This window comes from Hippocampus guttulatus, chromosome 8, assembly GCF_054856545.1.
Source record: "Hippocampus guttulatus isolate MCC_2025c chromosome 8, RoL_Hgut_1.0, whole genome shotgun sequence".
Lineage (NCBI taxonomy): Eukaryota > Metazoa > Chordata > Actinopteri > Syngnathiformes > Syngnathidae > Hippocampus > Hippocampus guttulatus.
In genome coordinates this window covers 8,925,711-8,942,116 of record NC_141268.1, presented here as the reverse complement: position 1 = coordinate 8,942,116, position 16,406 = coordinate 8,925,711, and the positions used below count along the sequence as shown (strand labels likewise).

Sequence of the window (16,406 nt, the reverse complement as noted above, 5' to 3'; positions counted from 1 at the left end):
CATCTCGGGGTTAATTCCACATAAGTACAACATCCCATCTGGTTAAGGCATTCTTGAGTAAAATTAATATGTTGTTGATGTAAGGTTCCATGGGTAAACTGGTGTGTGTGTGTGTGTGTGTGTGTGTGTGTGTGTGTGAGAGTGATTGATGACTTGCGGGTCCAGTAACTCTGCTCCTTTATTTGTTTACAGCTGATTTTCACATTCTGCCATTGAAGTCATCAATCTTGGTGAAATAAATAAAAGTGACAAATCACAGTGTGAGCTCTTTACACCTGTCAAGGCAACACCAACACAAACATTTCACCGTCCTTTGGGTGCCCTTGCGATTGCGATAGTTGATGATCTTCATCGCCGTCGGAACAAAGTGTGACTTTGCTTTTGCTTTCTTTCTGTCAAGAAGAATGCAGGTCGGACTTCTATGGTATCACGCTGCCTCCTCTTCTGTCATTTGATTTGATTTTCATCACATCATCTGTTGGGAGCAGACTATTCCTTCTGCGTTTCTGGCAAAGACAAAAAAAAAGGATTTTAAAAGGGATGATGCATATTTACATACATTTCCAACAATCTTTTTTTCTACATTCAGATTACATCTTCTTTCTTTTTTTTGTCACACTCAATACTTTTCAAGATAAGGTTCTGCATTATTTAGTTTTCAATCATTTAGCCACACTGCCGTGCCTTTGTTGCATCTTCAATGACAGGAATGGGAAACTTTAATGATGGAGGGAGCCACAATGTTTCATCATCACTACTGGGACCATGCACTTCCAAACAAGCAATTTCTGCCATCTAGTGGTGAATGGGGATATTACACTTTAAAGTATACAGGGGGCTCCTTCTATCCGCTGGAATATATGTGAAAATCTGCAGCTATATGAAGCCCATTGAAATGCATTGGGGGGGCAAAAGAAAAGTTTTTTTTCTTTTTTTCTGTAGAAATTCTTTAAAACATTCTTCAAAAAACACTGATGAACCTTCAATACGTGTTTACCATAGAAAAAAAACAGTATGGAAAAACAGCAAAAATAATGAATGAATGAATGATGAATCCGCAGGTGCCGAACCGCGATTACGTAATGGTCCACTGTTGTTTATTGTGTGTGTGTGTGTGTGTGTGTGTGTGTGTGTGCGCGCGTCCAATTTGCTTTATGAAGATGAAGCTCGGAGGAAGCAGCAAACTGAGCAGGTGGAATTTGATCCAATAATCCAGTCCTAAGTGGACTTTTCAGCACAAAGACCCAAGAGTTTCAGGGCTCAGGAAAAAGTCAGCGAACTGCCTACTTCTGAGAAGTCTTCGAATGTCAGGATGGAGGTGGGGAAGGGATAAAGACAGCAAAATGCCTCAAAAGTCAAACTCAAATCACAGCGTGCGATGTTTCTATGTGAATATTTGAGTTGTTAACAGGCCATCCAACCATCCACGCTCATCGCAGTCATCTTGTTGCGTGCTTCATGAAGAGTAACAGATCGAAATATTCAGGTTACTTATTAGATGGATGACCACCACAAAGGCCAAACTTTTAACAAAAATAAAAATTGGTGCATCTTGCTATTTTTTTAAATAGTACCATTTTAGATCAGAACTGAGCATTTTATGGCCTGCGGCCCGGCCGGCTCTTACTGGGTCGCAAAGAGTTGCTTGGAATTAAGAAAATAAAAGCTCCTTTCAAAATTTTACATAGTCCGTGGACTAAAACAGCAGGGCTTTTACTTTGAAACCTGTTTACGGTGCACATGCGACATTTACATATAGGTACTCTGTCCGAGTCCATGTGATTAGCAAGAAGTGATCGTCATGGTAAAATTGAAAATGTTCACCAAAAAAACAAAAGACGGACGCCATGATTTCAAGAAAATATAGACTATCCATCCATCCATTTTCTGATCTGCTTATCCTCAAAAGGGTCGCGGGGAATGCTGGAACCTATTTCAGCTGTCTTCGGGCAGTAGGCGGGGGACACCCTGAACCGGTTGCCAGCCAATCGCAGGGCACACAGAAACGAACAACCATCCACGCTCAGACTCACACCTAGGGACAATTTAGACTAGTGTTCAATCAGCCCATCATGTATGTTTTTGGAATGTGGGAGGAAACCGGAGAAACTGGACAAAACGCACGACCTCAGCTTATCACCAAAGTCAGTGATAAACAGTATTCACAAAGAGAACACGCAAAGAAGCTGAGATTCAATCCCAAGAACCCTCAGAACCGACCAGTCCAAGATTGGCTCGATTTATCTCACTGAACAGGAAAAAAACAAAACCCTGAAACAAATTTACTTCGATTTTTTTTTCTGCATCGTTTGGCAATTGGGACGAAAATGTGAGTTATGTTATAGTGCTACTCTTGCGTATTGTGGTCTCTTCATAGAAAGTTAAAAACGGAAAGCATTGCAGTGTTAATGTTACTGAAAAAGAATGACAAATGTTGCACAATTACCATTGTTTTGCATAATTTCACTGAATAAATAGTTTTTGTCAAACAACCACACTCTCTCATGAACTAACAATAATACATACTCTTACCAGCTTCTGTAAACAAAGTCATTTACTTATTTCAGTGTAGAAATAAAATCTATAATCGGAGCCGGTCCTCCAGAATATTTTCTGCTTCTCATTTGGCCCCCGGGGAAAAATAATTGCCCACCCCTGATTTAGATTCTGGGCCGGACTGTTCCATATCCACCTTAATGACTCTGTGGCAAATGTGAATAAATATTTATCCAGCTCTGCACTGGAGGTTGAACAACTTGAGACTCATTCATCCAATTCCGTTTAGATAACTTCATGGCCTTGCAAACATTCGGAACTTGTAGAACTGAAACATCAATTCGTACAACACAACGCAAGAAAACAAAAAACAAGCAATTAATCACTTGTATAGATTACTGAGAATCTACACAGAAAATATTTAGCAAGCACATTGGTATTTCTTTGAAGTGATATCGTTGACACCAAAAAATGACTTACCGGTACTTTGATGTGCTGCAATGAATTCATGCATTATTGTGGTCTTTAAATTGGTCGAAACAGTTCGACAGCACGTGTGTGTGGCTCAACCTATTCCAACCTGTCATCTGCAGGTACGGCGACATGGTGCCAAAGACAATTGCCGGAAAAATCTTCGGATCTATCTGTTCGCTCAGTGGCGTGCTCGTGATCGCCTTGCCTGTGCCCGTCATTGTTTCCAACTTCAGTCGCATCTACCACCAGAACCAGAGGGCAGATAAACGCCGTGCCCAGAAGGTAACGGATTTTATCTTCTTCGATAATGAAAGTGGTTGGCAGGATTAACTAAGATTTTTTTTTAAATATCGTATCCAATTTGTCCTGTTCAGAAACTTAATCAGACGTTATTTTTTCCATAGTTTTATACAATGTGATTATTTTTCATGAAATGAGTAAAAAAAAAAAAGACAAAAGGTTTGTCCTCAATCAACCATTTGTCCAATGCTACAAACACACCAAAACTCAAGAATGTATTGCCCTTCTATTCATTCTTCATTCGTGTATCTGTCACACGTACATACACGTACACACACACGCACACACAGAACACAAAACACACGTACTCCATAGCGAAGTGTTAAATGTTTGCTATCCACTCACTGCTCTCACCAAGTGAGCCTGACCTTTTCCACAGGATGACATAAGAGAAGCATGACGCTAAGAGATGCTTCGCTGGGAGCAAAGTGACGAGGTTGACAGATCCAAATGCTGTGACACACTCTTGTCGGGGAGGAGGTGGGGCCTCACCGGAAGGTGGGGCGCCCAGGGCTCACCCCGCTGGAACGGAGGGAAGTGGGAGTAGCCGCCCCACAACCCTCCTTAAACAAAAATCAGGCGAGGGCCCTTCCGGGGCCCGCACTGAGTGGGAACCTCGCGGGGCACCAGCGAGAGTCGTACCGGGTGTGGGACCCGGGAGGGGGGCAAGTCCCTGACGGGGGCCGATTGCCCAGGAAGGAAGGACACACTCTTGTTTGTCTCATGCGGGCGGACACACTTGATGCTTCGTTCAGTAAACTTAATTCCTCTGTCAAATGAGAAAAGAACACAAATGAACAAGTGGAACCTCGACTTGGAAAAAAAATCTGAAGCCATCGTTTGCAAAAGAAATGTAAATCCAATCAACCTGTTCCGGACATTCAAAATTAGAAACAAAAGAATACATTTGAAGACACAATAACAAGAGTAGAGGTGGCCAACCCGCGGTTCGCGAGCCGCATGCAGTTCTTTGGCTGGTTCCATGCGGCTCCCGGGCTTTCACACGCCAATTGTCGAAAACGCCTCGGCGATGGCGCTGCCATTCAAACAACGGTGCTTAATACACAGAACGTACGACGTCAGCCTATCATCAATCCCGTTACTTGATTGACACAGAGGGCAACCAATCAGATGACTGAATCACCGCTCATGCGCAGACAACGGTGCTAAGTGCTAAGCTAGTCCGCCAATTACCTCTGTTTTTAAGGCAGGGGTGCCCAATACGTCGATCACAATCAACCAAGAGCCAACAGACTAGTCCCAGGTCGACCGCGACCGGTGGGAGGAGGCAAGTGGGGGGTGGTGGGGGTTGTGTGTTTGTGTCTTAAGGTTTTATTTGTGTTCGGGCGCTCCGGCTGTTGCTCGTCGTGGCGCGCATGCATATGTGCACGAGTGCATGGTCGTGTGTGTGCGTGTGTGTCTGTGTGTGTGTTTGTGCAGCGGCGTAAGAATGCGCGGTTTGGTGGCACACAAAACTCGTGCCTCACTTGATTGATTGTTTCACATTGGCGGTCGAGTGGTTAGAACGTCGACTTCACAGTGCAGAGGTGTAGGGTTCGATTCCAGCTTCAGCCTTCCTGTGTGGAGTTTGCATGTTCTCACCGGGCCTGCGTGGGTTTTCTCCGGGTACTCCGGTTTCCTCCCACATTCCAAAAAACATGCATGGCAGGCTGAACCCTCTAAATTGTCCCTAGGTGTGAGTGTGAGCGTGGATGGTTGTTCATCTCTGTGATTGGCTGGCAACCGGTTGAGGGTGTCCCCCGCCTTCTGCCCAAAGACAGCTGGGATAGGCTCCAGCACACCTCGCGACTCTTGTGTCTTTCATGCAATTATTTGCTGTCGTTCTGACTTTACTACATTGATAGTATAGACTAGTCAGAGACTACGCCGCGTTCCGACTCAAAAGGAAAAGAACTGTCTGAAGATGAAGCTTCACAATTACTTGCTTTGTGACCCAAGGACGGCTCGTCGGTATTTCATGCGGGTTACACATCTAACTAGTGGTCTTGCACAGGGGACCCTTGGTTCATAACATCCCGACATTTTGGCATTCTGAGCTCTTTTTTCCAATGCAAATATTTACCACAATTAGGATGAACAAGCTTTTTTTCTAGGTGAGCTTCCCAGACAGAAGGGTAAAAGAGACAATCATCATTAGCAAACGACTGCAGTACATTCCAGCGACATTCATTCAGCGGGCGGCAAAGGCAAAACACGCACCATTAAACATGTGGAGGAGTGGCATTCAAGTATGATGGCGTTCAGAATGTCGCTGGCGTTAACGGCATTGTTTTTAGATTAGGAAGTTATTCTCATTACATTCAACCTTTTTTTTCTGATTTGATATGGCTTTCATTTTTTTGGTCAGATTGAAACTTCATTATCACAACTTTGCGATTGAATTCGCGTAACATTCTGACGTCTTTTCACGTCTTATTTGTGGAACAATGTAACTGTCGTAACTTTGCATCTCTACTCCTGTAATTCGACAACTTTCTCATAACATTACAATATATTTCATTAATGTATACTTGTTATTTCTTGTCACTTTGCAATTCTGTAATTTTACAACTTTATTCTCTCTGGACAGTTTCATTTTCAAAACGTCATGCCTTTTTGGAACATCAAGACTTCTCCTAAACTTGACTTCATTCTTGGAAGAATTTTTACTCTCATAACATTTCAACTTCATTCTTGAAACGCTACGACCGCATTCTCGTCACATTTTATTCCAGTCAATGAAAAATTTCAGTCTCAAAATTGAAGGATTATTCCTTGTGATGTCGCAAATAGATTTTTGCGATATTGACTTGATGACATCTTATTGTAATGTAACAATGTCTTTCTTGGAACTACGTAACTTTATTCTTAACATTGACTTAATTCTCATAACTTTACAAATGATTCCTTCATCCTTTTAACATGAACTTTTATTGCGTGATATTATAACTCGTAACATTGACTTTACTCACGTGAAAACAATTCTCAAACATCTTGTCATATTCGTAAAAAAAGCCTTTTTCTCACAATCCGACCAACTTTTTCCTCCTTCAGTTTGGTCCGAACACCCATAATATTCCATTCGCCAGTGCCGAGCTTTTCCTCTAAACTTCATCACGCATGACGTTGATTTTGACCGATCCTGACCTCAAGCAAAGTCAGAGCACAGTAAACTTAACTCAACCTCCATCAGGACCCAATCGACCATCAAAAGAGTGACGGATGTTTGCAAGGCCGACCAATCGCAGTCGGCTTCCTGCCGGATCAGAATCGGTTATTCCCTCACACTCTTCATCCTCGCGTCAAGCGCAACCTTTCATCAACCGAGACGAGCACGAGGCAGCATTCTCGAAGTCGAAAACCCATTAACCAAACGCAATACACAGAAACGGACACACTCCATTACACATGCAGCGCGCGAAAATGTGACAATTGTATTGCTGCGTAGCTATCTAAGGCTACGGTTTCCAAAAGTTGCCCGACTAATTCTGCGACTTTATGAGCTATGTCAGGTCTGGTTTATTGGGCCACGTGAGCAGCAGAACCGGCTTGAGGAGATCGCTCATTTTTACAAGCGCTTCAGGCAGCTTCATATCCTTCACAGCTGCCCTAATATCCTCTTCATTTGAGCAAATCTCATTCCGATATCATCTCTCTCTCATTCTGTGTCACTTTCGATCGCACCCCCCCCTTCTGCTGAGTTATCAAATCCATCTTTCCGAGGGGCTGACTCATTTATTTTAGTAGAGCGCCTCTCTCTAGACAGCGAGAGAGGGAGCGAAAGAATTTGAAGCGTTTAATTCCAGATGCGTTTTTCACCCTCTTCAAAACTGCAAATGCAGGCCACAGTAGAGCGTGTGAGTTCAGCAACTTAAGAGGATTGATGTCATGCCGTGGATTCTAAGTAATAGCTAAGCTGTGAGGTGTTCGAACACAGATACAGCGTCCTCGGTTTTTGACTTTATGGGTTTTTGATGTTTGAAGTTGGGCTATCAGTAACAAACTTTTGATCCTTTTGATAAATCCATCGATCACTCAGGTAAGTTAGGTTACTTTCAAGCGATCCCAAATCTTGGGCCACTTTTAAAATTTTTGAGTCTGGCTTGGTAAGAAGTAAGGAAGACGGAGATTCTGCCAGCAACAAATGACCGTGTGATAACTTAGAATTGGCCAAACATTGGTTCCGGATTGTGGCACATTGGTTTCAAAATTACAGTTCCAATTACAGTTTTGAGGCAGAAAATTTTGTATTGACCAATTTTTGTTGTCATCTTTATCAACATTTTTTCCCCCGCCCTGGTTTTAAAATCACGCACAAGTGGCTAGTTAGCACAGTGGTGTAAGGATATATCATCACGCTCAGTATCCATTTTATTTACTGTTTTTCAAATGATTTTTTATTAATTATAGCCTTGAAGAGTTTTCCATTAAAAAATAAAAATAAATAAAGATTGCGGCCAGGTGGTCCACTGGTTAGCACGTCGACCTCACAGTGCAGAGGTAACGGGTTCAATTCCAGCTCCGGCCTCCCTGTGTGGAGTTTGAATGTTCTTCCCGGGCCTGCGTGGGTTTTCTCTGGGTACTCCGGTTTCCTCCCACATTCCAAAAACATGCATGGCAGGCTGATTGAACGCTCTAAATTGTCCCTACGTGTGAATGTGAGTGTGAGCGTGGATGGTTGTTCGTCTGTGTGTGCCCTGCAATTGGCTGGCACACGGTTCAGGGTGTCCCCCGCCTCCTGCCTGAAGACGACTGGGATAGGCTCCAGCACCCCCTGCAACCCTTGTGAGGATAAGCGGATCAGAAAAAGGATGGATGGAATGACTTCAGCTCTCTGTTTTTTTACGTTGGTAAACACATCTAACTAATATAAATGTATCTCTGTTCAGGGAGTCCTCAGGTTACAACATTTCCAATAATCAATGCTGTTTCATTCAAATATTTACTGCAATTGGTTCAGAGCTATTTTGTCTCCATCAGTTTATACAATTTCTGTAGTATATGCGATAAAATGAGTAAAAGATAAATAAAAATAATAATAATAAAACACAACTAATTGGTGGACAAACACCATTAAAAATATCTGGTCGTACAACCAGTTTTTAAAGGAATATAAGATCTGGAAGTGCAAAGAATTGAAATAAATACAACAGTAACAAAGTGCTCAAAGTAAGTCATTGTAAGTTACTGTTACAAAATCATTAATGAACAAAAAAAAACAAAAACGTTTTGATTGTTTTTTTTTTCTGACAAGCTGCGCTTGTTTGTCTTTTCTGTGTCCAGAAAGCTCGAATGGCCCGTATACATTTAGCCAAGTCCGGCAGCGCCAACGCCTTCCTGCTGAGCAAACGCAACGGACTCCTAAACGAATTGCTGGAGCTGACGGTGAGGAAAGAACTCTGACCCTTCAAACACCAACGGTGAAATAGATAAGTGAAAAAGTTCCATCAAAAGCAGTGGTGGGGAATCAAACCTTGCACCTCTGCACTGTGAGGCCGACACGTTAACCAGTCGACCACACGACCGCCTCATAACAATCATACTTCCTTCCTTCCTGGGCAATTGGCCCCCGTCAGGGACTTGCCCCCCGCTCCCGGGTCCCACACCCGGTACGACTCTCGCTGGTGCTCCGCGAGGTTCACACTCAGTGCGGGCCCCGGAGGGCCCTCGCCTGATTTTTGTTTAAGGAGGGTTGTGGGGCGGCTACTCCCACTTCCCTCCGTTCCAGCGGGGCGAGCCCGGGGCGCCTCACCTCCTTCCCTGCCGGCTGGTGGGAATTTAGCCGCAACTGGGGCCCAAGAGCCCCGGTGTTCCCCCCTCGCGCCACTTGGAGGCATCCCACCACGCAAGGCATAACAATCATCATCATCTTCATCATCATCACCAACATCATCATCGTAATAACAATAAAAACGTTACTTTTAGAAATCCGTGCCTTTAATAAGGGGACATAAGCATCTTGGTAGGCCTTATGTTCTCTAACTGTACACTAGGTGGCAGTGTCGCCATAAAAGATTGCGATTGAAAAAGATTGTTCTTAGAAAATGGTGTTTGGCTAAAATCTTGCCTTATTTCTTTTGCCTCCCGACGCCACATCCCGACGATTAAAGGGACGAATGAAAACCCACTTCTGACCTTGCTTTGGCCCATCCTTTTTAAAAAACTTCTCATCCTCCGTCCCAAAAATGTGTGTCCGTTCGGGAAGGATGGATGGACGGTTCCATTCCAGGGACGGAACTGTCCGTCCATTTCTGATCGTTACGACAATACTATCAGACTGTCATGTTACTATTTTGAAGTTGTAACGTTCCAAGAATGAAATCATAACATTGTGAGAATACATTTTATTGGAATTAAATCATGTTACTAGAAAGAAGTTCTTACAAGACTAAATTGTAATCTTACTGGAATGGAGTCTTAACATAACGAGAACAAATTAATGCTATGAGAATGAAGTTGGACAAAAATGAAGAAACGTGACAAGAGTCAAGTCATAACCATCTGAAAATGCAGTCCGACATAGCCCTCACAGTTATGAGAATGAGGTGGTAACATTATGAAAATTAAGTTGTTAAAAAAAAAAAAAAAAAAAAGAAAGACAGAAAGAAGAGACACTGTTCTGGGAAGTCTTTATTAAAACCAGACAGGTTGTTATTCAGTTTGAGAGATTAATGACACTGGTTCTTGTCTAACAGCATTCATAACTGCACTCCACTAAACCATCTTGCGCACGCACACACACACGCACATACATTTTCATACTTCGAAGTGCCCCCAAAATGACAATTACTGCCTTAATTAACCGAGGAACATTGTGAAAGTCCTGCCAAAGGCTATAAAGAGCAGCTGAAGTCAGAATGAATACATTCTCGGGGCGTAGGTCAAAAGCAAAAGAGCGAAATCACACACCATACTTTTCAGTACTTGTCTCTTGCCCAACATTTGATAAAAGCCTTGCCTGCAAAACCAAAGTCAGATTGAAATTTTTATCTGGCTTGTTTTGTTGCTCCTGGGGATAATTAACTGTGATGTGCATAACAGGAGCGTGCAAGAGGTGAACAATGTACAAAGGAGGCAAAAAAGAGAAAAAATATTTTTACAGTACGACAAAAATACTTTTGAGTCACTTTTTTTTCCTTGGATTTTTTTTTTCTTGGCAGATGCAAGGCTTTTCTATTTTTTTAGGTTTCTATTACACCCCACCAAATGCCAATTTGGTGAAAACAAATTTGAAATGCGTGGCTGACTACATCATCCGCAAGGGGAGATCTTGCAGTTCACCTGGATAAAAGCACTATGTCCATGCCAATGTCATGTACATACACACACACACATACTGTATATATATCTATCTATATATATATATATATATATATATATATAAAGTGTGTGGGTGTGTTTTGAATAATTTAAAATCTATTCTTGTGCAACAAAAAAATACATTTTTAATCTTTCCAGTGTGGATTTTTTTACTCCATAACAATGGGACAAGGTAGGGCAACTAAAATAAAAAATGACTTGTTTGACAAAAGACATCGTTGAGCAAAGATAAGATTTAAAATATAACATATTTTTCACTTTCTTGCTTTGACATGTCAAGATAAATAACAATCTTGAGCTCAGCTTGAAGTGCTTGCGGGGTTAAAGCTAGTTCAAGGTTCACAGCAGCCAACATGGGGGTGGCACTGAAACATTCGAGCTGCTTCTTCAGTGGCTTTGCAAACTTTTATGATTTCTGGTTGTCAAAATCAGTAAAACTCACTGGATATCTATTTTAATGACATGGCCTCCGATACTATTACTGGACACCATAAAAAAATAAGACAGGGTTCTTGCTTAGAACCTTGAAAATCTGAATGTCAACCTCTAAAATAATGTATCAAACTGCTTATCTGATTGTTGATTGTTGCGTGAAGCTTCGTTTCATTCATCCGGCTTCCTTTCCTCTTCTTCCCTCGCCGTTACGATGTATCTGTTAACACCAGCACATGGCTTATATCCCTCCATTTCCTCAAATCCATTTGGGTCTAATCGAATCGGGAGTCGACGCCGGCGCTTGAGCATTACCATATAAATGCCATTTGCAAGTGGCAGATCAGCCGCGAGGCCGCCGGCGAGTCAAATTACAGTGGCACGGCAGCGGCTGTCAAGTCAGTGGTCATGAAGCGATATGTGACGGTTTTCTCCGTCGGTTAAATTAACTGTTGCCTCCTGGCTTCCTATTAGGATTTTTATTTGTTTTGACAGAGTTTATTAGCGACTCACGTCAGGCTCATTATCATATGTGGTGCATTCTTGAATATTCTCTAACTAAGGCCTTGCATATTCATTCTGTTACATTAGTTCTCACCCATGTCTTTATTTCATCACATTTCGAGACTGAATGGTTTCTTTGCTAATTTATCTTCAGGATAACTGGCCTTGAATTTTCCCAAATGAAAAAAAGAGTCATGCAAATGGAGAACACAATGACGTATATTTCATATTTCTACTCTTGATGAACTAAATTTCATGTTCCTATAAGTGAAAATCATTTTGGTGTGTGATTTTCCCAAAATTAAGAAAAAAAAATACCAAGCCAACATTGAGGAGTCAGGCACAATATACCGAATTTTGTAAGCTTTTGATTCTTGGAGCTCTGCCTTGGTTCAAGTGAAAAAAAACGGCCGAGCATCAAAGCTTGATGCCATTGAAAGGAGGAATGCATTCATGAAGAAGCTGTCATGTGCCTGAGCTCACGTTCTTCCAGTTGTGTTCACGATTGTGTGGAATGTGAATGAGAATCCTTGCGGTTTGATCGCCTACGACTCAAACCCTATGAGTACACGTGGTGGGAGACAATTAACTTGTTCCTCATCTTAGTTGGCAACGCCCAAGCCAAGTCTTTTATATATACTGTGTATATATATATATATATATATATATATATACTGTATACACACACACACACACACACCGTATGTGTGTGCTGACTAGTCAGCCCCCATGGCCCCTGACCTCGATGTAAAAAACAAAAGACAAACATTACTTTGTTTAAGTTTGTAACACCTGCTAACTTTGTTCAATTAAGTTTGTAACACCTGCTAACTTTGTTCAATCAGGGTACAAACACAGGTGAGCAGAAGCTGCCCAAGTCACCGTGTCTTTTAGAGAGCCAACACCACCATCTGCTGCACTGTCTGGAGAAAACCACTGTAGGTGCAACGCTTCTAACTTTGGTCCTCCCCTGCCTCCATCTTCATTTTTGTCAACATTCTGATATGGGTTCTCTCCCAGGCTCATGAGTTCGTAGATGAGCAGTTATATGAGCAGAACTATGTGGAAGCCGTGATGCAGAGCTTCCCCACCGCACGCAGAGAATCCGTGAGTAGCCGTGACACAGCAACGCCGACCTGCTGCGGCCGAAGGTTCAAGAGGAACACGACCTTGCCCATTGCCGCCCTGCAACCCGGAGTCAACCAACAGGGCCCCTTGCAGGAGCTCAGCGCCATCCACATCCAGTGTGCTGATAGACCATCGCGCTCTACCAGGTGAAATACACCGGCATGAAACAAGAGACAAAGGCCTCAGTGCTAACACCTAGTGATGCTCTTTTGCTAATGTTAACCAAGTCATATTTTTTGGTGGAAATGTATTTTACAAAATTCGAGACCAAGATCAGTAGAGCTCGGATTGGGATCCCAAATTTCCGCTCCCTGTAGTGGCATTGGGGCCAAACAACATGCTCAAGAAGGTGCCGTTAATGCACGAAAAGCATTTTTCAACCGCAAAAAGATTGAAGAAGAAAAAGAACCACAACAAGTTTTAGTTGTAATAGTCATCTTGCCACCTAATGTGTGACGTACGAGTTCAGCTTGAGGCATCCGCCACAAGGATTTACTATTTAGCAGTAATTGGCAAGAAAACTGACCAGAATTCTACCTTTGGCCACAATGCGACTCAGGATTCCAGTTAAAGTAAGCCATTTTAAACTAAAAAGAAAAACTGTTTGATAGTTAGAAGCGTACATTTTGAATGCAGCCGGAACTCGTTAGCTACCGTCAACACAATTAGGCTATAGGGATTTTGGGTGCCAGTCTGAGCTCTCAAGTCACAGCTGAACATAAGTTACTGGATCAGCCAAACTATGAAAATAAGTGACTTATAGCCAGAAAAATACGGTATTTATTATTCATGTATATTTTAAAAGATTGATTCTTGTACTGTAATACCACAATACAGTATATTAACATGACGTATTACTTTTCTTCACTTGGGGGGGGGGGGGGGGGTCGCGATTCTCACATTCTACACAGTCGTGGTCTCTGTGAAGCGGGAAATTTGCGTGCCTTTCAAAGGGGGACCGGGCCTTTTGATTGGTGGTAAGCACATGCGGATGTACAGTTGGCCAGCTGTTTACTGGCTAAAGCGTTTGTCACTATGTGCGTAGAGTGACACAGTCAGTTGAGGTTCTCAGTACATTGGCTAAGAACGTGCTTGCATTTACAGTGGTTTTCCCATTTGTTCACGAGAGTAATTGAAACAGCACCAACGTCTGTGTCTATCTTCCGTCTATCCTCAACATCTGTTGTGGATTACAGTTGTTCTAACGAGCAGTGGTATTAAATTAGCCAACAAGGTTTACTTGACCATAAACGTACTGCCTGCAGTAAACCTAGTTAAGCCAGTTTTTACTTTGCAATGGGCACATGGCATTTCAGCTTCTTTAAGTGTGAAATGAGCCCAAACTTTCAAGATATCTCGTACCACAATATAAGGAAATTCAGTATCCTTGCAGAATTTAATTTGTCATACTTTTATAATGAATGATGCATGTATGTTAAAAAAATAGGCCTGGTTATGAAGTCTCTTCAATAGAAATTAATGGGTGAATGTGCGAACTCATGTGGACACATGTTCTTGGGGAAAAAAAATCATGTCCAAACTGTGCATTATCTTTGAGTAAAGAGACTTGTTTCTTAACTTCCATTCAACATTAAATTAAAATCAAAATGTAAACACTTGAGAACAAAAAGTTCACTTAAAAATGCACCAAAATAGTATATAATAAGTCTACAATAGCATGGATAGCTTATAAATAATGTGGTTTGTTTCCTTGTAGTCGTTCAAAACTGAACCTGAAGCCGGACGATGTCGGGAGGCTCAACTGTAAGGGCGGCCGAATCACCACAGCCATCGTCAGCCTCCCATCGCCCCCCGCCCTGACCACGCCAGACAGTGACAACCTCCGCGGTCCCCCCACTCGCAGGCCGCCGCCCCCCTCCCCGGGGCCCAGCATCCAGACCACGACCAGCTCGGCCAACGTCGTCAAAGTGTCGGCCCTGTGACGCTTTTAGCCGCGGAGACTTTTGTAAATATGTGATGGACACATTACAGTGGAGGCTTTGAGAGACACTGTGGTGCAATTAGCATATGAGTCCAGCGGGTGGCGCTGCTCAGCTTCTACAAAGTCTACTTCATTAGTTCAAAGAATGTTTTATTGTCTAAAAAGTGTCGACTGTGCTGACTTGAATTTATTTGCGTGCGTGCGTGCGTGCGTGTGCGCGCACGTGTCATCAAATGGCCTTTTCTTTGAAGCGTCTCTGCAACCATTTCATGGTGGGCCCCCTTTCTCTCATATAAAGTACCTGTTGTTCAGGTCAAAACTACAAGCCAAATGCATGAAACTTTGAGTCAAATGTGTGGTTTAGTCCCTCTGTGTCTTCTTCTATTGCTTCTTTTCCTTCTTTTTTTTATTTTCACATTACATTTGCAGTTTTGTAAAACTATGTATTTGTGGAACAACCCACTCAATGAATGTCCTGTCTGAACAAAAGTCGTGAGTCACTGTTGCATCTACTGAAAGTCAAAAGGGTTTTTCTTCTTACACTGTTTCATGTCAATCCAATTGAACCAGTATAGGCACAAAAAAAAACAACTGTTCTAACTGGATATTGTTTAAGTGTGTGCGAGTGTGCGTGTGTGTGTGTGTGCGCATGCATCTCATTGGCTACTGTCTGCGGCGCAAAAACGCAACGATTTGTATTGGTCCAGAATGGTGATAAAGTGAGAAAATGTGCATAATCGGTGAAGGGACATTTTGTGTTCCATGTGTTTATTGTCCCCCAAACATCCAGATTGTATGTGTGTGTGTGTGTGTGTGTGTGTGTGTGTGTGTGTGTGTGTGTGTGTGTGTGTGTGTGTGCGTGTGTGTGTGTGTGTGTGTCGGGGTGGGGGTGGGGTGGGGGGGCTCACCTGTTTTCTGAGTTTTGGTCAGGTGACTTTCGGAAGCTAAGCTTTGATTGGTCATTACCTGAGCCATCATTCATTCGACATGAGCAAAATGGCCGCCCCCTGAGATGGATAAAAACAAGTGGACTTTGCTGCTTAATTAATGTTCCACAAACATAATATTAATCAGAATACTGTGTTTAGACCATCGGCTGCATGGAACATTGTTCTAAAGAAATGTTTTCAGTTGATTTCCCCATTAAGGCCTTCTTCCTGTGGGAACAACATATTTAGCCATGAAACGTGTAACTTATTTGCTGGTGTGTCAGAGCCCGTTTTTTCAGTGTTCAGCACAAATTTGATTGTTTGATTTCATACAAAAAAGGTCATTTTTAGTACGATTTCTAATTACGAGAAGACAAGTGACATTGTTCAATGTAATTGGATTCATTTGTGCTGCATTCTTGTGTTACGGTAGGAACTCAAAAGAGAGAAAATATTGTGACAAACTGCTTGAAAGTAACCCAAATATGAAACTACACGATTGTTTTTGTAAAATGCAGAAAAGTGATTAAACATCTGCTCGCCTGTCATTTCTGTGAAAGTCTTGGCTTGGATGTTTGTGCTGCTGCTGTTGTTGTCTGTGTGGGTGGGTGGACATGGGTGTGGGACCATTAAAATCTGCTGCAATTGTCGAGATTTGTGTGTCTTCTGTCTCGCTTGGATCACAACAATAATAATTATAATAATAGTAATAATAGTACGGGCGGCCCGGTAGTCCAGTGGTTAGCACGTCGACTTCACAGTGCAGAGGTACCGGGTTCGATTCCAGCTCCGGCCTCCCTGTGTGGAGTTTGCATGTTCTCCCCGAGCCTGCGTGGGTTTTCTCCGGGTACTCCGGTTTCCTCCCACATTCCAAAAAACAT

At 42.5% G+C, this 16,406-nt stretch overlaps 1 protein-coding gene across 2 annotated transcripts in view; it reads left to right on the top strand.

Moving 5' to 3' along the window:
* Positions 1-15,448, top strand: part of LOC147201042 (A-type voltage-gated potassium channel KCND3-like) — a 58,826-nt gene extending 43,378 nt beyond the window's left edge. The window contains exons 3-7 of one of the 2 annotated variants that reach the window (XM_086118576.1): positions 3,090-3,252; positions 8,554-8,655; positions 12,372-12,464; positions 12,547-12,800; positions 14,372-15,448. In XM_086118576.1, coding sequence (XP_085974702.1) covers positions 3,090-3,252; positions 8,554-8,655; positions 12,372-12,464; positions 12,547-12,800; positions 14,372-14,597 — 838 coding nt within the window. In that variant the 3' untranslated portion in view covers positions 14,598-15,448. The remainder of the gene's footprint in view (positions 1-3,089; positions 3,253-8,553; positions 8,656-12,371; positions 12,465-12,546; positions 12,801-14,371) is intronic. The other variant, XM_086118577.1, reaches the window with a different exon arrangement.
* The last annotated feature ends 958 nt before the right edge of the window (positions 15,449-16,406 follow it).